Here is a 17,590-nt window from a genome sequence, read left to right on the forward strand (position 1 = left end):
ACCTACCATGTTCTCTCTTGACCAAACCAAAAAAAGTGGGCTGACTTACTTCCCATTGGCTTGGAGGTTTCAATTTCATAGTGCAAGTTGTTGGCCTGTATGGTAGCCAGCCAAAGGAATGGACATTTTTGGTGATAATGGGGCAGGGAGAAACATAAATGCTCAGTGACAGGTCCCCTTCTCTCTTTTCTTTGGTATTGTCATCATTTAAGTGGAGCACTGTTTTGTCTATTGAATCTTTGCTTCTTTTGAGAACCAAATGCGTTAAATCTTTGCTTCTTTTGAGAACCAAATGCGTTAAACGGTAAAACATAACTGGTTTTTTTTTTTTTTTTTTTTTTAAACTAGCATTAGAAGAGGAAGAAGCCATTACTACAAGAATACAAGTAGAAGTTAGTACAGCAGTGAAAAAGGATTGAATAAGAAAATGACAGAACAAAAGAAGAGAGGCCCAGGACAGGTGATCCTGTGCCTTAGGAAATGGAAAGATCCTTTTCTCTTTTTACATCTTTTTTCCCCTGCAATATTGTAGTTCTACAAATTTAGCTTAGTTATACTTATAGCTAATAAAAAAAGGTACAAACTTTTCCATTTTTCACTTCTTCAAGAGAGACTCTCAATCCCCAAAAGAGAAAGGATTTGTATATTTCTCAAAATGGAGCTGTGGAAGACCGTTGAAGTGTGTTCTTTTTGGGTTGCTGATTTGCTGCCGCCGTTCTTAACTGCACACACACACACACAGAACTGAAGTATCAGAATCTTACCACTCAAAATATCACTGGACCAAAAAGTATGCCAAACAAAGACACTGCAAGTAATGCAGAGGATGTCTATTTCCTTATAAGTTGGTGAATATTGGTGTTGAGCTATACGGATTTAAAATTTTAAACTATTGATGTGAGTACTTCAAAAGGGTAAAAGAATAAGTACTTGTCTCTAATTGTTTACCTGATCTTGTTGTCTCTTGAGTCTTGCATTTTCTGCTTGCAGGTGAGCAACTTCAAGCTCTAACTCGTTTGTATAAGCCTGCAAATGAGAATCAAACCCCAGAAAACCTTTTGTCAGATCAAAAGCATTTTGATGGCAAAACCACATTTCTTATTTCTTCCCTATGAGTGAAAGAAGTAGAAGGTTAGGAGAGTCACATTCCTGTTTCCTAGCTCTGGAACGAGCCGCAGATTCTCTGTTCTTGATCATTCGCTTATGTCTTCTATTCCCTGAACCTTCATTGGACTCTTGGCCTCTTTTCTTACCAAAACAAGTGGATGTAACTAGAGCATCAAAAGGGGTGTTGAATGAGGAAACATTTGCGAGGTTATGCAGATTAGAGCTTGGGGTAACAAGAGGATCTTGGCTATCAAGAAACTCGAAGCCAGCGCCGGAATTCAAGCTCAGAACAGTTGCAGGAGGTGCCAAAGGAGAGCTGCTGAAGAGAGCAGTGACAGTGGTGGTATCGCCATTAGAGGCAGAACCCATGGTGAGGCTTGTGGGTATTGTTGGTTCCTGGTTCAAAGGTCTGTTGAGAAAATCTTGGAAGATGGAGTTAGGGTTTTGGCTCTGGTGGTTGTGGCCCCTGAACCTTGGCTCTTGGCTGTGTTGTGGATGTTGGCTGTGACGGTTAAGGTGGTGGATGGAACCAAGGTTGATGTCTTTCCAAACTTCTTCCATGGTGACTAGAGATCTCTTATGGGCTTGAGAGTCTTGTGAGTGTATAGGAGACGGTGAGAATGATGTTGAGAATGATGATGAGGATGAGGATGATGATGATGATGATGATGAGGATGGTGATGAGGATGAAATGGAAGAAACTTGGTTGAGAGTCTTGTTCTTGTTTGTAGCAGAGACTCTATGGTTTCTCTGATGCTTTGCTGATGACAACATTGGAAAAGAGCCAAAACTCACAGCTTTAGGCTTTGGTGTCAATTATCTTGTATCCTACACGGAGAGAGAGAGAGAGGGTGTGTAGAGATGGATGGGGAGAGAGAGTAGAGTAGAGTAGAGTAGAGAGAGAGAGAGCTCAGAGAACTTCTTGACTTTCGCCGGTCATTTCTGGAATGATGGTTGAGGGTCCAGAAGTAGAGACAGAGGGATTGAAACTATTCCAAAAGAAAAAAAAAAATAAATGAAGAAAAAAACATTCCATAACTATGTAATTAAAGTTTTGATGACTTCAATTTCAAAGTTTTAGAAAGATAAAATTGGATTCTCGCGTAACGCGCGGGGTATCCCTAATGATATTAGTGTTCATAATTTCAAAGTGAAGTTAGTGAAACTATTGTAATGATCCTTAAATGTAAAGAGTGGGTGGGGAAGAGATGCTTGAGAAAAGGCAGGCAAATAATTAAACTTTGGTTTAATCTCACTTTTTTTAGGATCACACCCTTTTATATCACTTTCAACTGTCAAGTGTGTTTTTATTTTTCTTGCTTAAATTTGGATAACTTTTTCCTTCATTTTGTTTCTAATCGTTTGTTGAAAATACCTTTTAATTCATGATAATCTATCTTGTCTTCCATCTCCAAAGGAGAGACCATTTTGCTTCTCATCGTTATTTTAATTACCACTATCAATACTAAAGTGTATTGGAAAAAAGAATAGTGTATATGTTTTTAGAACGTCAATTCCATTATAATGTATTTGTTAATAACTATGAGACTATGCATATCACTAGATACACAACAGTTTTAATTATTTTTACACGTCTTAGTTGACACTCAATAATGTGACATCTTAAATTACCCTGAAATATCTTTCTAGTTGAACTATCCATCTCTAATAGTATTAAATAAATGAAGATCGAAAAAAAGTTAGTAAATTTGTTGATGATCATTTTTGCCTAGTTTTTCTTTAGTTAAATTCTAAAAAGATATATGTCTGGTTATTATCCTTGGAATTCTTAGAAAGAGTTATGCTATGATGATTTATATATGCTATAAAGTGATTTTAATAAGTACAAGATCCTGAGTTTTAGGACCGACCGATCATCATGCACGTTACGATTCCACAGAATTTAAGTTATTTATTTCTCACACGAAACATATTTAAATCTTGATCAATAGAAGTACAGAACGATGCTAGGTTTAAAAACAATTTAAACCAAGATATTTTGTTTGCTGGATATTATCATGTAATTTAGATGTTTAAATGGATTATGTTTTGATTCTTGAATGATGATAAACCAGTTAATAAGCCAAATTAACAAATGATATTTGTTACATACACATGATGATATGAGTACATCCAGATATCTATCTAGATAGTCGAATATATATATATACATATGCTTAATTATGTGTGTGTATACGTATGTGCCCGTATCTTTGTTCAGTCTCCAAGTGCATATCTAGTCACGCTTTTCATTTCTTTTCTTTTTTATATTCTGTACTGCAAGTTTTTATTATAATTAAATAGGAGATTTTTCTTCTTTCTTTCTTCTCTTTCTACTCAACAAGATATAAACTATTCATTTCCGTACACATATGATTATAATATGCTACATTTTTTGGCGTAGTTTTTTTTATAAAATGAATATATTGCTCTGAAAGAAACGTCCCATCTTTGAAAATTTAAAGAGTACATTTGAAGGTGTTTATTAAAAAAAATAACTCAAACAAAACGCAACCTCCTCCTCAAGTACTCATATTTGTTCGAAGAGGCATTATTCGATGCTTATATCGCATCGCTTGGTTTTATGCCACAGTAAATTTGGTGGTGCATGTGCGTGTGCTCGAACCTCTTAACTGTGAAGATAAAGATTCTTAATTATCGTACCGTTTTTTTAAATGCATTGACCGTATTAAAACGAAAAAACAATTGTTGCACCTTCATTATATATTTTATATGCAATTGACATTAGGATAACTTTAGCTCGTTTCTTTTCCAAAATCGTGTCCCTTTTCTCGTTTTTTTGGTTCTTTGTCTAAAAATAAGCTAAATGGTAAATTTGATCCTTTGCTACTTTCTAGTCTCCTAATAATCTCCTCAGGGTTAGGGACTACGAGTTTGTTTACATGTTCAATACATTGAATCTTAAAATACAATCGATGTTTATTTAACGTTTAAGATAAAACACCAATATTGTAGATTTGTTTTAGCAAAAAAAATTATTATAGATTTGTTTTTGTCCACCACGGTCCACCATTACTGGATTTTTGGTTGTTTTTTTGTTTGTTTCTCTCTAGACTGAGCCAACAATTTTGAAAACATTTTATAAAAAAAGGAAGTTCAAAGTGCTACGATCAATAGATTTCAAATCATTTTTTGAAAATTAAAGTTGGGGGTATAAGGTAATGAGTGAATCCAAATGTCCATAGTATCACGAAATATGTAGAACTTGTGACTTGTATGAGTGACAGTGAGAGAGTGACATGTCATTTCTCAGGGGGATTGGACAGGTGTCAGCACTGTATTGCTCTGTCCCAAACTCCATCAAATCTTTTTCTCTGTCTTTGATATCCTATTTAGTTTACTTTAAAACAATGCATATAAACGGAAAATTTGCTTGCCAGATCCCAAAACAGTAAGTGTAAGCTATTCCAAAGGTTTTAATTTTTTTTATTTATAAGAATTTTCACTATTTAAAATTTGAGGTGTAGTATTCATGCAACTGAAATAAAAACGAAATCTTATAGAACAAAAAGATTAATCGTTCTTTCAAAAGGTAATATACCATTGTAGTTATCACCAATTAGCTTTTGAAATAAGATATTAATAAATTCAAATAAATATTTTATTTAACATATGCTTTATTATTGAGATTCTGAGACCGTGAAATGATGAAATTCATAATGTAAAAATTTGGAATATTGCATGAGGTACATAAAATTGAAAACAAAAATGTAACCGTTTTGTTGGGATTTCTTCTTAGCCATTCAAAGTTTAAACTGAACGTTTAAGTATATATAATTCAAATATTTCCACATGTTTGATATTAATATGTAAAAAGCTGGATACCTCTCAAATGAAATTAGAAATTTAGAAGCTTTCATTGTATAAATTCAAATTACAAAAACTAAATAAGAAAATCAGTGAAAACACACAAAACAGAAGAAAAAGGGTTTCTAATAAATAACCTGTTTGCAGGAAACGGGTTGATAGAGTCGAAATTGTTGACAAAAAAAAAGAAGACTCGAAATCAACCAGGGCAAGTGATTTGGTAATCAATAAATAAGAGTAAACGGAATTTATTATACTCGTATTTATTGATTTTCGTTTACATTCAAATAATTAAAATTTAACAAATAATATGAATGACCCGGAGAGTTTATGACCGTTGGATTCTTTAGTTCCACTGGTCCGTACAATAATCGTCTGTCTTTAGGTTGTCTCTAGAGTAGACCATACGGACACAAAGTAGTCGTAATAATTTACTACCAAAAGTAGCAATAAAATAAATAAGCAAAAACTTGGAGTTGAAAGAGCCAAAAAAATGCTAACCGTTGGATAGTGAAAATGGTGGGATTGTGGTACTTGACATCTCCAAATGTTAAAGAAGAATTGGACAACTTTCTGTATTTTTTGGTGCGTTTTGTGAATTAGGGTTCACTTGCACTGTCTTTTTAGTCTGTGAATACTAAATTCTGATTTTTGGTTCATAGAGATTGTGACATTGAACCTATTCTTGGGTTGTTTCAGTTTATTTTCCACATTTAGGTGAACATCTAGAATATTTTGATATATGTGATTGTTTGGTTTGTCTAATTACAACAAAATATAATGACTAGATTGAGTAGAGTCTACATGGCTTTGAATAATAAGTAGATCGTAGTATTAGGCTTCAGCTTAGTCGTGAGAGTGAGGGCTGAGTAAAGTCGTTTTTCATTTATTACGAAATATAGATATCTAGTTGTTAGTATGTAAAACTTCTTAATTCGCTTGAATAATCTACAACCTTTACCCGAAAAAGTACCCAACTTGTCTAAATTAAAAGTGAACACTAAAACCAAATATCTTAATATGAATCTGCACACATGTGAAAAAGTTGGTCATTCGCTACACTTAAAAAGTTATGAGTAATAACTTTTGAATACACATGATTTTTTGTTGTTGTTTGGTTAATTGCCCTTGAACTTTGTTTTGAAAGGACATTATTTCGATAATCTAATCTAGTAACCTTTTTTTTAAAACGGATGTAAGTTAAACTTATAAGAATGAAATGTAGTGTTCTTATCACATTTGCAGATGAAATATAAGATTTAACATCGCAAGATATATAATCATAGAACGACTCGCCGAACAATTTGCTAAATTGTTTAAAAGTCCCATTCAAAAAAACCATACCCTAAGACAACAGTAGAACGTTAGCTGAGGCCTGAGCGTGAAGCACCACGTGTTTGTTCATATTCACATCAAAGGCAATATACGCAAACGACAATACAACACCGTTTGGTACATGATTTTGCGTTTTCTCTTTTGTTTTTTCGCTTTACCATTTTTGCTTTTTGTCACACATTTGAATTTCGTCCTCTCAAATTATTCACGAGTCTTCTCTTAAGTTAAACTTTTCTCTTTACTTACACTCTTCTCATAAATAAACCCTTCTGCAAATTGCATATATAATAAATCTTTAACATATTTTCATTTATACTTTAGTAATTCAAAAAACGCCCTTGAATTCGGTTTTCACGTTTAACGTTTGATCATTTTTTATTTTTAATTATTTCACACGTAATTGCTTTTATTTTGAGTTCGGTTTTCACTACTAAGGTACAACCTAAAAATTTAAAGACGGTAGAGGGTTCGAGTCATAGTTTCGAAAAGAACAAAAGTAAGGATATAGGGGTCAAGAGTATACTAGCAAGCAAAACCGAAAAATCCCGGACCACAACAATGGTTACAAGCAACCATCAATGACCATCGTATGTAGCAAAGTAGAATAAACATAAATAAAAAGTTATTAGCATCCACAAAAAAAAAACCCAAAAAACATAAAAACCATAAATATGCTAAAGTTTCCGCTAGCTAGAAGAATCATAAATGTTTGATCCTTTTTCTGTTTTCATATGGGTCTCTTCTTTTTTTGGTTTTATGCCTTACCTTTATCCTTCTCTCTCTTTTTTTTTTTTTTTTTTTTTTTGTTTCCCCTTCCTTATTGTTTTTCCTGATTTTGGGCAGGACAAAATAATATATTTCATGTCCAACACTAACCACCACCTCCAAACATGATGGTTCAACGATTTGCACCATCTGATTCTGAGCCATTACGGTTGCTCATCGGATCAACACCAGAAGACTGTTGCTGAGCATCTGAAACAGCTTTGTTTTCTGGTTCAGCAGGTTGCAACTGACTGCTCGAACCACCAACTCGATCCGCCGAGCTCTGACCAATAACCAAGTTTCCAACTTGGCTAGCTACTGCATCGACAGATCGGGGGCTCGAAACCGCAGGGCCGCTCCCTCTAGGAAGCAACCAATGTTGCCAATTATGGCGCTTTCTTATTCTGTCACCCTAAGCAGAAGAAAAACAAGCAATATGCAATCAAATATAAGCAAAAGTTTTCGGAGCAGTGCACACAAGAAGGAAGCTTAAATATCAATGGCGTATTATATATTCCTTCTCAACTGATAATGATAATTCCATATTTTCAGAATCAAACAGTTAAGGTTGCACATTATCACAAAGTTCCGTAAGCTCCATCTCTAAATGAACCGATGTCAATAACACTTAGGAACACACAGACAAGACATACCTGCACTTCAACATAAGGTGAGCCATGTAGAGCCTCCACTATCTGCTGGATACTATCTGTAAGTTCTGCAACCTGAAGAAGGAGAAAAAAGAAGCAACACCGATAGCTCAAAGTCACAGAGAATTATACAGTGGTATTAAGCAACAAAGTGTTATTGTAACTAGGATTAAGAGAAGGAAAAACAAAAGCAATGCATTTTGATGCGATATCGCCAAATGAGCGAGCAAAGAAGTATTCATGCTCGAATTTCTTATTTTATAAATACATCAGCTGGTAATATATATCATCTGTCTTAAGAACAGAGCCCATTTGCTGAAAGTATGTACATGCATAGCACACCTTTATATAATCCGTCACAAAAAAAGTTTCTAATGTCCTATTGGCACGTTCAGTCTAACCCTCAATGTGAGTCAAAAAAAAAGTTTTTGTGGAATTCTACAGGCGTGAAAGTAATGACCTTTAGAATGAAATAAGATATACTGTTTTGATATTATAAACTGAGAAAAGTGATTGAGGCCATCATGCAAGACAGCACATCCTCAGAAAATAATTTACCTTTTTGAAACCAGCAATCACACGTAGCGGAGCAAAACCCTGATCATCCATGTGCCCACGAAGGTATGTGTCTCTAATCAAATTCTCTTCACTGAAACAAAAGAAACATTTGCATCTAAATTACTTCTTCCCAACAGAGAACTGAGCAGTGGGAAGAAAAAAAAATTCAATAGTAAGGTACTACCTAAAATAATAATGAATTTGCTTCTGTAATTTCATGTTCAAGGGAGGATCTTGGACATGGTAGAAGACCGGAGGAGGTGCAAGAGGTGTGATGAAAGGCATACGGGGATAATATGGCGACGCAAATTCTGAAATGAAGAAGACGCGTTAGAAGAAACAAAGGAAATTCAAAGACCTAATCTTCAATGGGTCTCACCAGGGGGGAAGGGCACAGGACTGCCAAAAGGCTGAATAGGCTGAGCAGCCATCAACTGAGGAGGAATTGGCTGAACAGGTGGAGGTGCATGTCTTACAAATGCTGGATTGCCTCTTTGTGACTGTGCGTTTCCATCTCTCCCATTGAAGTTTCTCTGGAAAGACCAATTTTGATTACCGTGCTCTTGATTGCGCCTCCCACCATGACTTTGGTGATGGTTACCATTTTGGTTCCTGTACGAGTCTCGTTGTGATGGGTTGTCAGAACCACCGTGGCTTTGTGATGCAAAGCCATTCTTCTGGTTTTGGCCTCTCGGAGAAGGGTTGTGCGAAGGCAATTCGGCAAGTGAGCCCTGCGCTGATGGTTGAGAAACAGTACCATTAGCAGCGGATCCAGATGCGCCATTCCGTTTAAATGATCTCTGGCGCGAGTGATTTGGTGTTGGGTTAGGGTTTGTGCGGCCAATTTGCTTTGGTGCAGGAGCAGAAGCATTTGCGATTCCCTAAATCAAAGACATAGAAGCATTTTCAGCCTTCAATCAGGATAAGGAAAATCATCGACAGTAGAATAACACATGCACAAGCGAAGGCGTACGTCAATACAAGCATTTTGTTTCCGACATTACAACTTCAAAAAAAAAGGAACTTTGAACTGAAGAAACAACTCAAGACTTTCATATCCGCGGGTAAAAGATAGCTCAGTGGCTCAACATGCAATCGCAATCCAACAGGAAGGCATTAAGACCCATAATATCCAGATGCTGAAGTTATATGTTGATACATGGCTGTATACACAATCCAAAAGGGGAGACTTTGGCAAGCTAAAGATTTGTTTCAACAAAGAGCAGTGAGAAACAATGAAAGCTACAAAAGTTTCAAGAGACAACACCCATCAAGCAACAACTATGATACACAGTTATGTTCATTCGTAACAATAGATCATATGAAGAAGCTAAAACTTCCATCTACTTTCATGAAGCTAATTAGTAACCACATAAACAATAACAAGGTCATGATGATAATCATTCAAACCTGAGAAATGGGGACAGATGGTGATGATACTGGTACATCGCCGAGACTTTTTAAAGAGTCAGAAGAAGACTTGTTCGAAGGAGCTTTGGTAGCCTCATTGAGAGCAGGCCAAGACGAAGCTCCCATGACAGGTCCGACCTCAGAAGCCCCATTAGACGGCCTTTTCCAAACTGGTTTCTTTCCGGCATTGCTCTGACCACCAGATTCCTCCGATTTGTCGTCTCCAGCAGCCGCCTCCACCGTCAAAAGAGAAGCAGGTGGAGCCACGGAAACAGAAGCAATCGGCTCGATCGGGGCCTTGGGTTGAGGGGAGGAAGGAGCGGCGGCGATCGTCGGCTCTGATTCGCCGCGGACGACATGGGACCACGGGGAGGAAACCTGCCGAGAGGGACGGCGCGATTGTGCAGCGGCAGCGTTGGGGCTGCCGTGATTCTCGCTCGTATGACGAGGAGACATAGAAGAAGAGGAAGAAGAACTGGAGTTATTGGTAGTGGCGGACACCATCATTAGGGGACAAAAATTAGGGTTTGTTAGAGAGTCGATGAAGCTCCGATCGACAGTATCTAAATAAACGATTATCGATTAACCCCAAAAAAAAGTTAGCAGTGAAATAATCCGACGAAACCTCCGCGATTCAGAAAATTAGGGTTAGGGTTTGGGTAATGCAAACAAAAAAAAAAGGAGACACACCGATTTTTCCAAAAACAATTCCCAGAAGGAGAAGACGATGGAGCAGTGTAGTCTCCTCTCTCTCTCTTTACTTTTTTTTCCGTTCTCTTTTTTTATATGTTCTTTTTAATCAAATTATTATGTTAATCACTTTTCCGTTCGGATTTTCTTCGCTACCGAGTACCGTGGTACTTCGAAGTTACGAAATTACCCTTGGGGTAAACACAAGAAAAAAAAACACAAACACACATTGTTTCATTCAACGAATCTTATTGGCTGTGAAGCTTTGTGGAGGATTGTTGACGTTTACATGTGAAATTACCGAGTAGACTAAATATGACACGCGTCGTTTAGCGATTAGTTAAAACAATTCACTCGCTTAATATAGGTCAAACAGGTAAATCATTTTTTTTTTGTCTACCAAATAGATCTTCCTTACATTAACTAGAAATCGTGTTTTTAATTCTATACTTTAAAATTATATTTTTTATAAATTTTGGAAAATACTCCAGCATATGTTCTACTGTAGATTTGTTTCTTAAAATATGGTTTTTTTTGGGGAGAGAAAGTCTGATCATCAGACGATCGCTTAAAGAATTACTGATCAAAAAGTTACTTCAGAATATTTAGTTCCAAAATCATCTCGTTTTATATACGTAAAGGATATCTTAACTATTATATTCTTGAAAGTTCTTAACTTATTACATTTAGAATAGAGATTCGTTGTATCTACTATAATATATGCAGTTTTGGTAGTAAATATATCCATGGTTAATGCTGAACTAATATATCAAAGGAGTACAATTTTAATTAGTTCTTAAAAACTATCTTTAATTATTCATTAGTTTAAGATATTGGTAACAAGAGACTTTGTATTATTCAAAATATAATTAAGTTGACTACTAATTGGATAATATTGATCTCGTAATGTTGTCATCTTGATTTTAATGTACGTATATGGTTGTTGACAATAACAATGTCAATGGTTACAAATCTCTAGCTTCCAGTGCATCAGTTTATTATAAAAAGAACAGAAAGTCTTGTGACATGGTCATGGACTCATGTTGGTGTAACTATGTTTACATCTTGGACAAATGCATATCTAAAAATATTTTAACTACCTTTCGGAATACGAATCTTTTATCACAATATAAGTTACCAGTTCATTATCTTTTTGTTCATTTACATTCCAAGAATGTATAGAGATAACTAATAAGAATATATCATATAAAGTTATAAATGGTCATATATACAATCCAATGCTTAAAATTCATCTAAAACCAATATTACATTAGACAAATGATGTTTATGATCTAGTTTTAGTTGATTAAAGTTTTTTAACATAAAAAATAAACATTAGAGAAATGATCAAAATTGAAAAAAAAAACATTTTTTCGGTCGTGACAGGCGTTGCCACTTGCCAAATCAGGTCATCAATGTGGAAAGCATTTTGTTTTTCTTTTGAATATTCAGCGTTCTACTCCATAAACCACATTATCTTTAGGTTCGGTTTACCTCGATTAAGGGGCAAAAAATCGTCGAAATTAGAGATGTTAGTGATGAGTGGAAAAACATATCATATATTCTCTATAGTCTCGTTATGATACAAACAAAAAATGGCTCTTATGTATTGGAATGGGCTTGAAGAAGCTTACTACAACTCTACAAAAGTGGAAGTAATATGAACACAAATCTGAAGAAAGACCAGAGCTTTACTGTTTTAAATCTTTGGTTGGAGGAAGAGCTACTTTTGGAGATGGTTTTGTTTGTTTTGTGTGGCTCAGAGGAGTTATTATGAGTCGCTATTCCGGCTGCCATTGCCGGAGCTACTGCCTCTGTTTTGTTTGCTCCGCCAAGAGTTGTCTTTGTCTCTTCAATATCATAGCCTGCGTTATGAGTTATATCATTAGTGAGAACACAACAGGGTTCAAGTGATCTAACAAACGTAAGAGCACACTTACAGTCAAACTTTTTCCAAGCTAAGATGAGTTTCTCTCTGTCGAATACTACACGATACCCGGTCATGTAGTTTTCTGTTTCATTAAGAGTAAACAATGTGAGCTCATAATTTACAGGATGTTCGACGATCAATATATATATAAAAAAAAAAACTGATCTTACGTCCGATTATGTTGAGTTCAGAGCTTTTGACAATGGCCAGGCAATATACAAGCTCACCCTGTGAAAATGCAATGCTACAGAAAGTATTAAGGTTCCGTTGAGGAAGACAAGGAACGATAAAGAAAGAAGTACGGAGAGAGAGACAGAGATTACGAATGACCTCGGTAGAGATGACGATTATAGGATCATTGATGGTGAAGTGGCTGTTTTCTTTCATTGTGAGGCTTAAACTCGGTATCAAACTGGCATTCGCATCAGTGCTGATCACACCGTTTACAAGAAACATGTTTAGATTTGAATGGCAGAGACAAAGAAACATCTGAGTGTAGGTAGATACAAAGACATACCTCATGTCATAGCAATAGTCGAAGGGAATCCTTGGATCCCGTGAATGGCGCTTATCTTGGGCCTGAGAATGGAACTGGAGACAACAATGTGAATCTTAGAGTTATCAATAATTGAGCATCAAGAGTAACAGAAAAAGATTTATAATGGTGTTTAGATGCTTACACTCTCAGAGACTGTAGTATACATCGGATCCACCAAATAAGTAAATGATGTGCCAGTGTCAAAGAGAGCTGTAAATTCATCATCTATTAGAGTTGTCCCCACACGTACTCGAGTCACCGTGATGTTGTAGTTTGGGCTGCATTGAGTTTCCAAAACGGTTAATAGGCACATTCTTGGCATATACGATTTTCAAAAACGAACGAAATTTAGCTTATAAGTGAATTACCACTTACTGTGAAGGATTCAGATTAAACGGTGTCTCTTCCTGATCAGGACTACCTTTATCCCCAAAACTGATCCTTCCGACTCCGTCATGTCCAAAACACATGGAGAAAGAATCAGCAACTAGACCTTCCCTCGCCAAAACACTTGGTACCGATATCTTTTCCATGCCAAGACCAAATAAACCATTTGGTGCCGCAATGTCAAGAAAAGAACCGCTTTGCACCTGTCCACACCTGCACAGGTTTCACATCTCAATAACTTACTGCATTGAACTGAACACCAAAGAAGCAACGTGAAGATGTTAACTGCTACTAACCCGAATGTGACATATGCCTCGACACGCTCTGGATTCTTATCTTCGGTTGTTAAGTGCATAACATCTTCCATAAGAATACCGGATGTCGAAGTTTGAGCAGAGACATAAGAAACCATATAAGGGCAAGTGCTGAATGTTCCAAGGCATTGATTACGCTGCGCACATAGACTGTTGTTGCAGGTGACCTTCTTGTTTGTGGTTGAAACTTTAGGGTTGTAAATACTCAGTTCAAATTCCTAAACTCAGCAAATAGAAACCCAGAATTAAGGATTCAATCATGGAAACTTACAATTCAACTGCTAAGATCGGTAAACTCAACAACAATTGTGAATGCTAAAAAAGTGTTAACATACAGAAGCGTAAGCAGCTCCTTCGGTTGGTGCGCATTTGCCGCAATCACAAGGGACCCAAAAGAGGTCGCTTCCTGTATCGAGTGCCACCATGAATCTCATTCCCGGAGTACCCAATTTCACAGTCGTGTAGTGCAAACTGAAATCAGAAGATTGGAAAATTCAGACTTATCCTGAAATTGGGAATTGTTGAGTAACAAAAATGCACTTACAATCCGAGAGAGCTGATACGAGAAGTTGAATTTCCGTCGGAGAAAGTGAGTGACGACTCCGATTCCGACTCCGAGAGGCGTCGTCCGCGGATAAGTCGATCACGGAGAGCAAGAGCGTTGTAGTAATCAAAGCTTCCCTTAGGGGGGAAACTACCAAATCTTCCGGTTAAATCGGACCACCGCTTGACTTCATCGGAGAATCGGTGGTGCATCTCGAAGGTGAAGATTCGACCATTGCAGCTCCCGAAGCTCAGTAACGTCAAAATCGGGATCAAGAACAGAGTACTCTTGAAGAAACAGGCCGACATTGTGAACAATTTTTCTCTCGAACTCGACACAGATTATCCTACTTTCCCGGAGGTTTTTCTCGGGAAAACAAAGAGGTTTTGAGATACCATTACACCAGAAACCCAAGAAATATTCGAAAAAAATCAAAATGCGTGATTTAGATCTTGGAATAGTGAGAAATTGGGGGAACAGAAAAACAAAATTAGGTATATTTTGAGGAACGAGGAAAAAGAAAAGTGAAACTTTGAGAGGAAGAGAAAGAGAAGATCTATGTTCTTCTTCGTTAGGTGAGTGTTAACAACAGTCCATGTGTTGAAAAGAAAACTGCGATCCACTGGGTCCCACTCTCACTGCTAATTTTCTGTTTTTTCTTCTGACTTCTTCTTAATCCCATTTTTTAGCAAAGATTGTATATATTAACTAATGCTTAATGATAAATGGCAAGAGATAGTGACGAAACAAAAGTGATACTGCTCTCAAAAGATGGATTATACACAGAGAGATATACAACAACGGTTTAATTGGTCAAAGAACAAAACTAATAAGGGCTTAAAAGCCGTAGAATCATCTGTTGTTGTAAGTGTCCCAATCGAAGTTGGGTTGAGAATAAGCTTCGTAATCCACTGCTCCATCGACGATGCTATCGACGGTCTGGATACTCCGGAGAAGAGCCGGGTGAAACCGGTCTGTATCCGAAGGCAAAAGCTTGTACATCACAAGCACCCCAAGTGTGAAAATCGCTTGAAGCTTTGTCGAATCTCCTTTGACAGAGAAGAAGAAGAGCATCGAGACGAGGTACAGGTCAACGCAGAAGCGCATGATGCACAAAACCGTGTCCATTAGCTTTCCTTCGTTGCCTGCGGGGAAGCCACGGACTCTGTACACGTATAAGAAGTTGTATTTGTCGACAATGTATCTGTAGCCAAAGTAAACCGCGCCTACAGGGACCACGAGTGGAGCGAATGAAGAGTATATCATTGTTAAGGCAAAGATGGTAAGATTGAAGGCGTAGTATTGAGCAAAGTCGAATTTTTGTTTAGGGATTGGTGAGGTTCGGCTGATTGGGTACTCAGAGAGGTTTTGGCTCATAGGTTCGATGTCGCCGAATCTTGGAGATTCAAACATGTTTTCAGGGAGAAGTGGCGTCTCAAGGTTGCTGCTTGGGTCTTGATTTTCCAAAGGGTACTCTTCGTTTTGCTCGGGGACTAGCTGAAGCATGTCGTTCTTCCTGAATTTCTGGATTTTTTTCTTGATCCACGGGATTGGAGCGAGTAGATCGAAGGAGATTCCCAAGAACGTGCTTGTGATGAGGAAAGCTAGAGCAGAAACGCATGACCTTGATAAGAAGGAAGGGCTCATGTATTCTTCAATCCTCTTACAATCCTCGCCGTCTAAATAGCACCGGCTCATTTTCAAGAGTGCGCTTTCCAGTGACGACTCGACAAGAGCCTTGAGCACGATGAGGTTCACAAGGAAGAAGCAGACCATCTTCAACAGAGCTGCTCTTTGTTCCCCTGACACTGTCAAGTGCCGCTCAAACTTGGAAAGATACGAGAGAGCAGAAGGGATCACAATGTACATGCTAACAAATATGAAGACGTTGGGCATGAATTGAAAAATCAGAGATCCAATCCAGCCAGAAGTTTGCACCCAAGTGAGCCAAGACTGAGCACTATCCAATGCTTCAGCATTGAAGATTCGCCCGGCACTCACCAAGGCACTAATCAAGGCCAATGGGGAGCTGAAAAACACAAGGATCAACAATAGAATCGTATTCACAATCACTCTCCGTACGATAAGAGCGATTTTTGTCAATCCCAGATGATTCCAGTAAATATCAGTTGCCAAGGGTGCTCTCTCGACTTTCCACTGGTTTCTCTGTAGCCGCAGCTCTGTGACAGAGAAGAATTTTCCAGTACGCCTCGATCTCTCGTTTCTGAAATCCTGAACAGCCTTATTAGCCGTGTACACATCCTTAAACATCACAAAAGCAACCCCAGCGCCTTGTGCTCGTCCTTCTTTATAAGCCGCTAACTGAGACTCCAAATCAGCTCTCAATTCTTGCAGCTTCCTTAGTTTTTCATCATCTGTAAAACCAAATCGCGCTGTAATCTGAGACCACAATACCTTCACCCTAATCCACAAAGCACCCACGCAAGACAGTAACCCTCCATCTCTAGCATTCTCAAACTCTTCCGGCAAAAGCCTAGAGTCCATCTTGGCAACTAACCAAGTAATCTCGTCTCGGACACGAACCAGCTCTGTAGCAAGATCATCCAGAGCACACAAATCCATGGGAACAATAATCTTGTAAACTTTCCCTGGATACTTTTGCCTTAAGCACTCTTCAAACTCAACTCTATCAGACCCTAAATTCTTAGGCAAACCCTGCACCATTATAGTGAACACGGCAGTAGAATTTGCATTGGGGTCGCTGATATTCCCATTCCCATCTCTAAACCTGGTGAACTTGAGCCTAGCTTCAATGGCAGAGATTCCGAAATGCGAGATGATAACAACAATGACAACAAACACAAAATGAAGCCAAAGCAGACCTGAACCTTTCTTAATATGGGTAATCATCGTTTTGGAGAGCTCGTCACTCAGAAGAGCAGTCCCAGCATACAGATTCAACGGAAGCATAACCGAAACAGCCAAAAGAGCAATGGAAAAAAGGAGCACGAAGCTACCACCTTCGATTAAGAGGAACTGAGCAGCATCGGCGCCACAGTGGCGAGCGATCTCGCGACAAGTGGCTTTCCATACGGCGAGGAGCTTAGAGAAGAGAGCAGAAGGACCAGGCATACGACGGTGATCGCTGCGTAGCTTCACGAATAGGAAGATGGAGACGCAGCATAAGAGCCCAATCACCGAGATATTAAGCAGGTACTGAATGTTACCGTACCAAGCATCGGGGATCTCGGGCAAGTCGCCGGAAGATGGAGGAGGAGAGAATGAATCATCCATGACAATGGATGAAATCGGCGGCATCGCGGCTGCCGAAGAACTGCGATGCATCGCGAAATACTCCTACCAAATTAAAGCAACCCAGATCCTCAATTTCTCTTTCGGTTCACGATTTATCAAAAAATGGTTTAATCACGAGAGATTTGAGGATTTAGGGTTTGATTTCTGGAGTAAATCGACAGAGATGATGGGGAAAGTCGAGGCATATATGGTAGAAAGTAGTATTTGATGATAAAAGGAGGACGAAGATGAAACGCGATCGCGGTTTGGAATCATTGT

The 17,590-nt window shown here is 37.9% G+C and overlaps 4 protein-coding genes across 4 annotated transcripts; all 4 read right to left on the reverse strand.

The window, feature by feature from the left end:
• Positions 1 to 404: 404 nt before the first annotated feature.
• LOC18028420 (protein FD) lies at positions 405 to 2,055 on the reverse strand. Its single transcript, XM_024149572.1, has 3 exons — positions 1,150 to 2,055; positions 949 to 1,026; positions 405 to 722 (listed from the first exon to the last, which is right to left on the reverse strand). Exons 1-3 carry the CDS (start codon positions 1,879 to 1,881, stop codon positions 651 to 653), a joined length of 882 nt encoding a protein of 293 aa, XP_024005340.1. The 5' UTR covers positions 1,882 to 2,055; the 3' UTR covers positions 405 to 650.
• Positions 2,056 to 6,775: 4,720 nt separating this feature from the next.
• On the reverse strand, positions 6,776 to 10,430 carry LOC18028421 (la-related protein 1C). The gene is made up of 6 exons (XM_006411985.2): positions 9,654 to 10,430; positions 8,623 to 9,124; positions 8,428 to 8,554; positions 8,244 to 8,334; positions 7,689 to 7,760; positions 6,776 to 7,447 (listed from the first exon to the last, which is right to left on the reverse strand). Exons 1-6 carry the CDS (start codon positions 10,158 to 10,160, stop codon positions 7,169 to 7,171), a joined length of 1,578 nt encoding a protein of 525 aa, XP_006412048.1. The 5' UTR covers positions 10,161 to 10,430; the 3' UTR covers positions 6,776 to 7,168.
• Positions 10,431 to 11,891: 1,461 nt separating this feature from the next.
• LOC18028422 (aspartyl protease family protein 1) lies at positions 11,892 to 14,579 on the reverse strand. Its single transcript, XM_006411986.2, has 10 exons — positions 14,057 to 14,579; positions 13,848 to 13,983; positions 13,495 to 13,730; positions 13,187 to 13,411; positions 12,954 to 13,089; positions 12,791 to 12,864; positions 12,604 to 12,703; positions 12,444 to 12,501; positions 12,284 to 12,355; positions 11,892 to 12,208 (listed from the first exon to the last, which is right to left on the reverse strand). Exons 1-10 carry the CDS (start codon positions 14,362 to 14,364, stop codon positions 11,985 to 11,987), a joined length of 1,569 nt encoding a protein of 522 aa, XP_006412049.1. The 5' UTR covers positions 14,365 to 14,579; the 3' UTR covers positions 11,892 to 11,984.
• Positions 14,580 to 14,792: 213 nt separating this feature from the next.
• Positions 14,793 to 17,565, reverse strand: LOC18028423 (CSC1-like protein At4g35870). Its single transcript, XM_006411987.2, has one exon. The coding sequence runs from the start codon at positions 17,360 to 17,362 to the stop codon at positions 14,909 to 14,911; it is 2,454 nt and encodes an 817-aa protein (XP_006412050.1). The 5' UTR covers positions 17,363 to 17,565; the 3' UTR covers positions 14,793 to 14,908.
• Positions 17,566 to 17,590: the final 25 nt, after the last annotated feature.

Source organism: Eutrema salsugineum, unplaced genomic scaffold, assembly GCF_000478725.1.
Source record: "Eutrema salsugineum unplaced genomic scaffold, Eutsalg1_0 scaffold_1, whole genome shotgun sequence".
In the NCBI taxonomy this organism is placed as follows: Eukaryota; Viridiplantae; Streptophyta; class Magnoliopsida; order Brassicales; family Brassicaceae; genus Eutrema; species Eutrema salsugineum.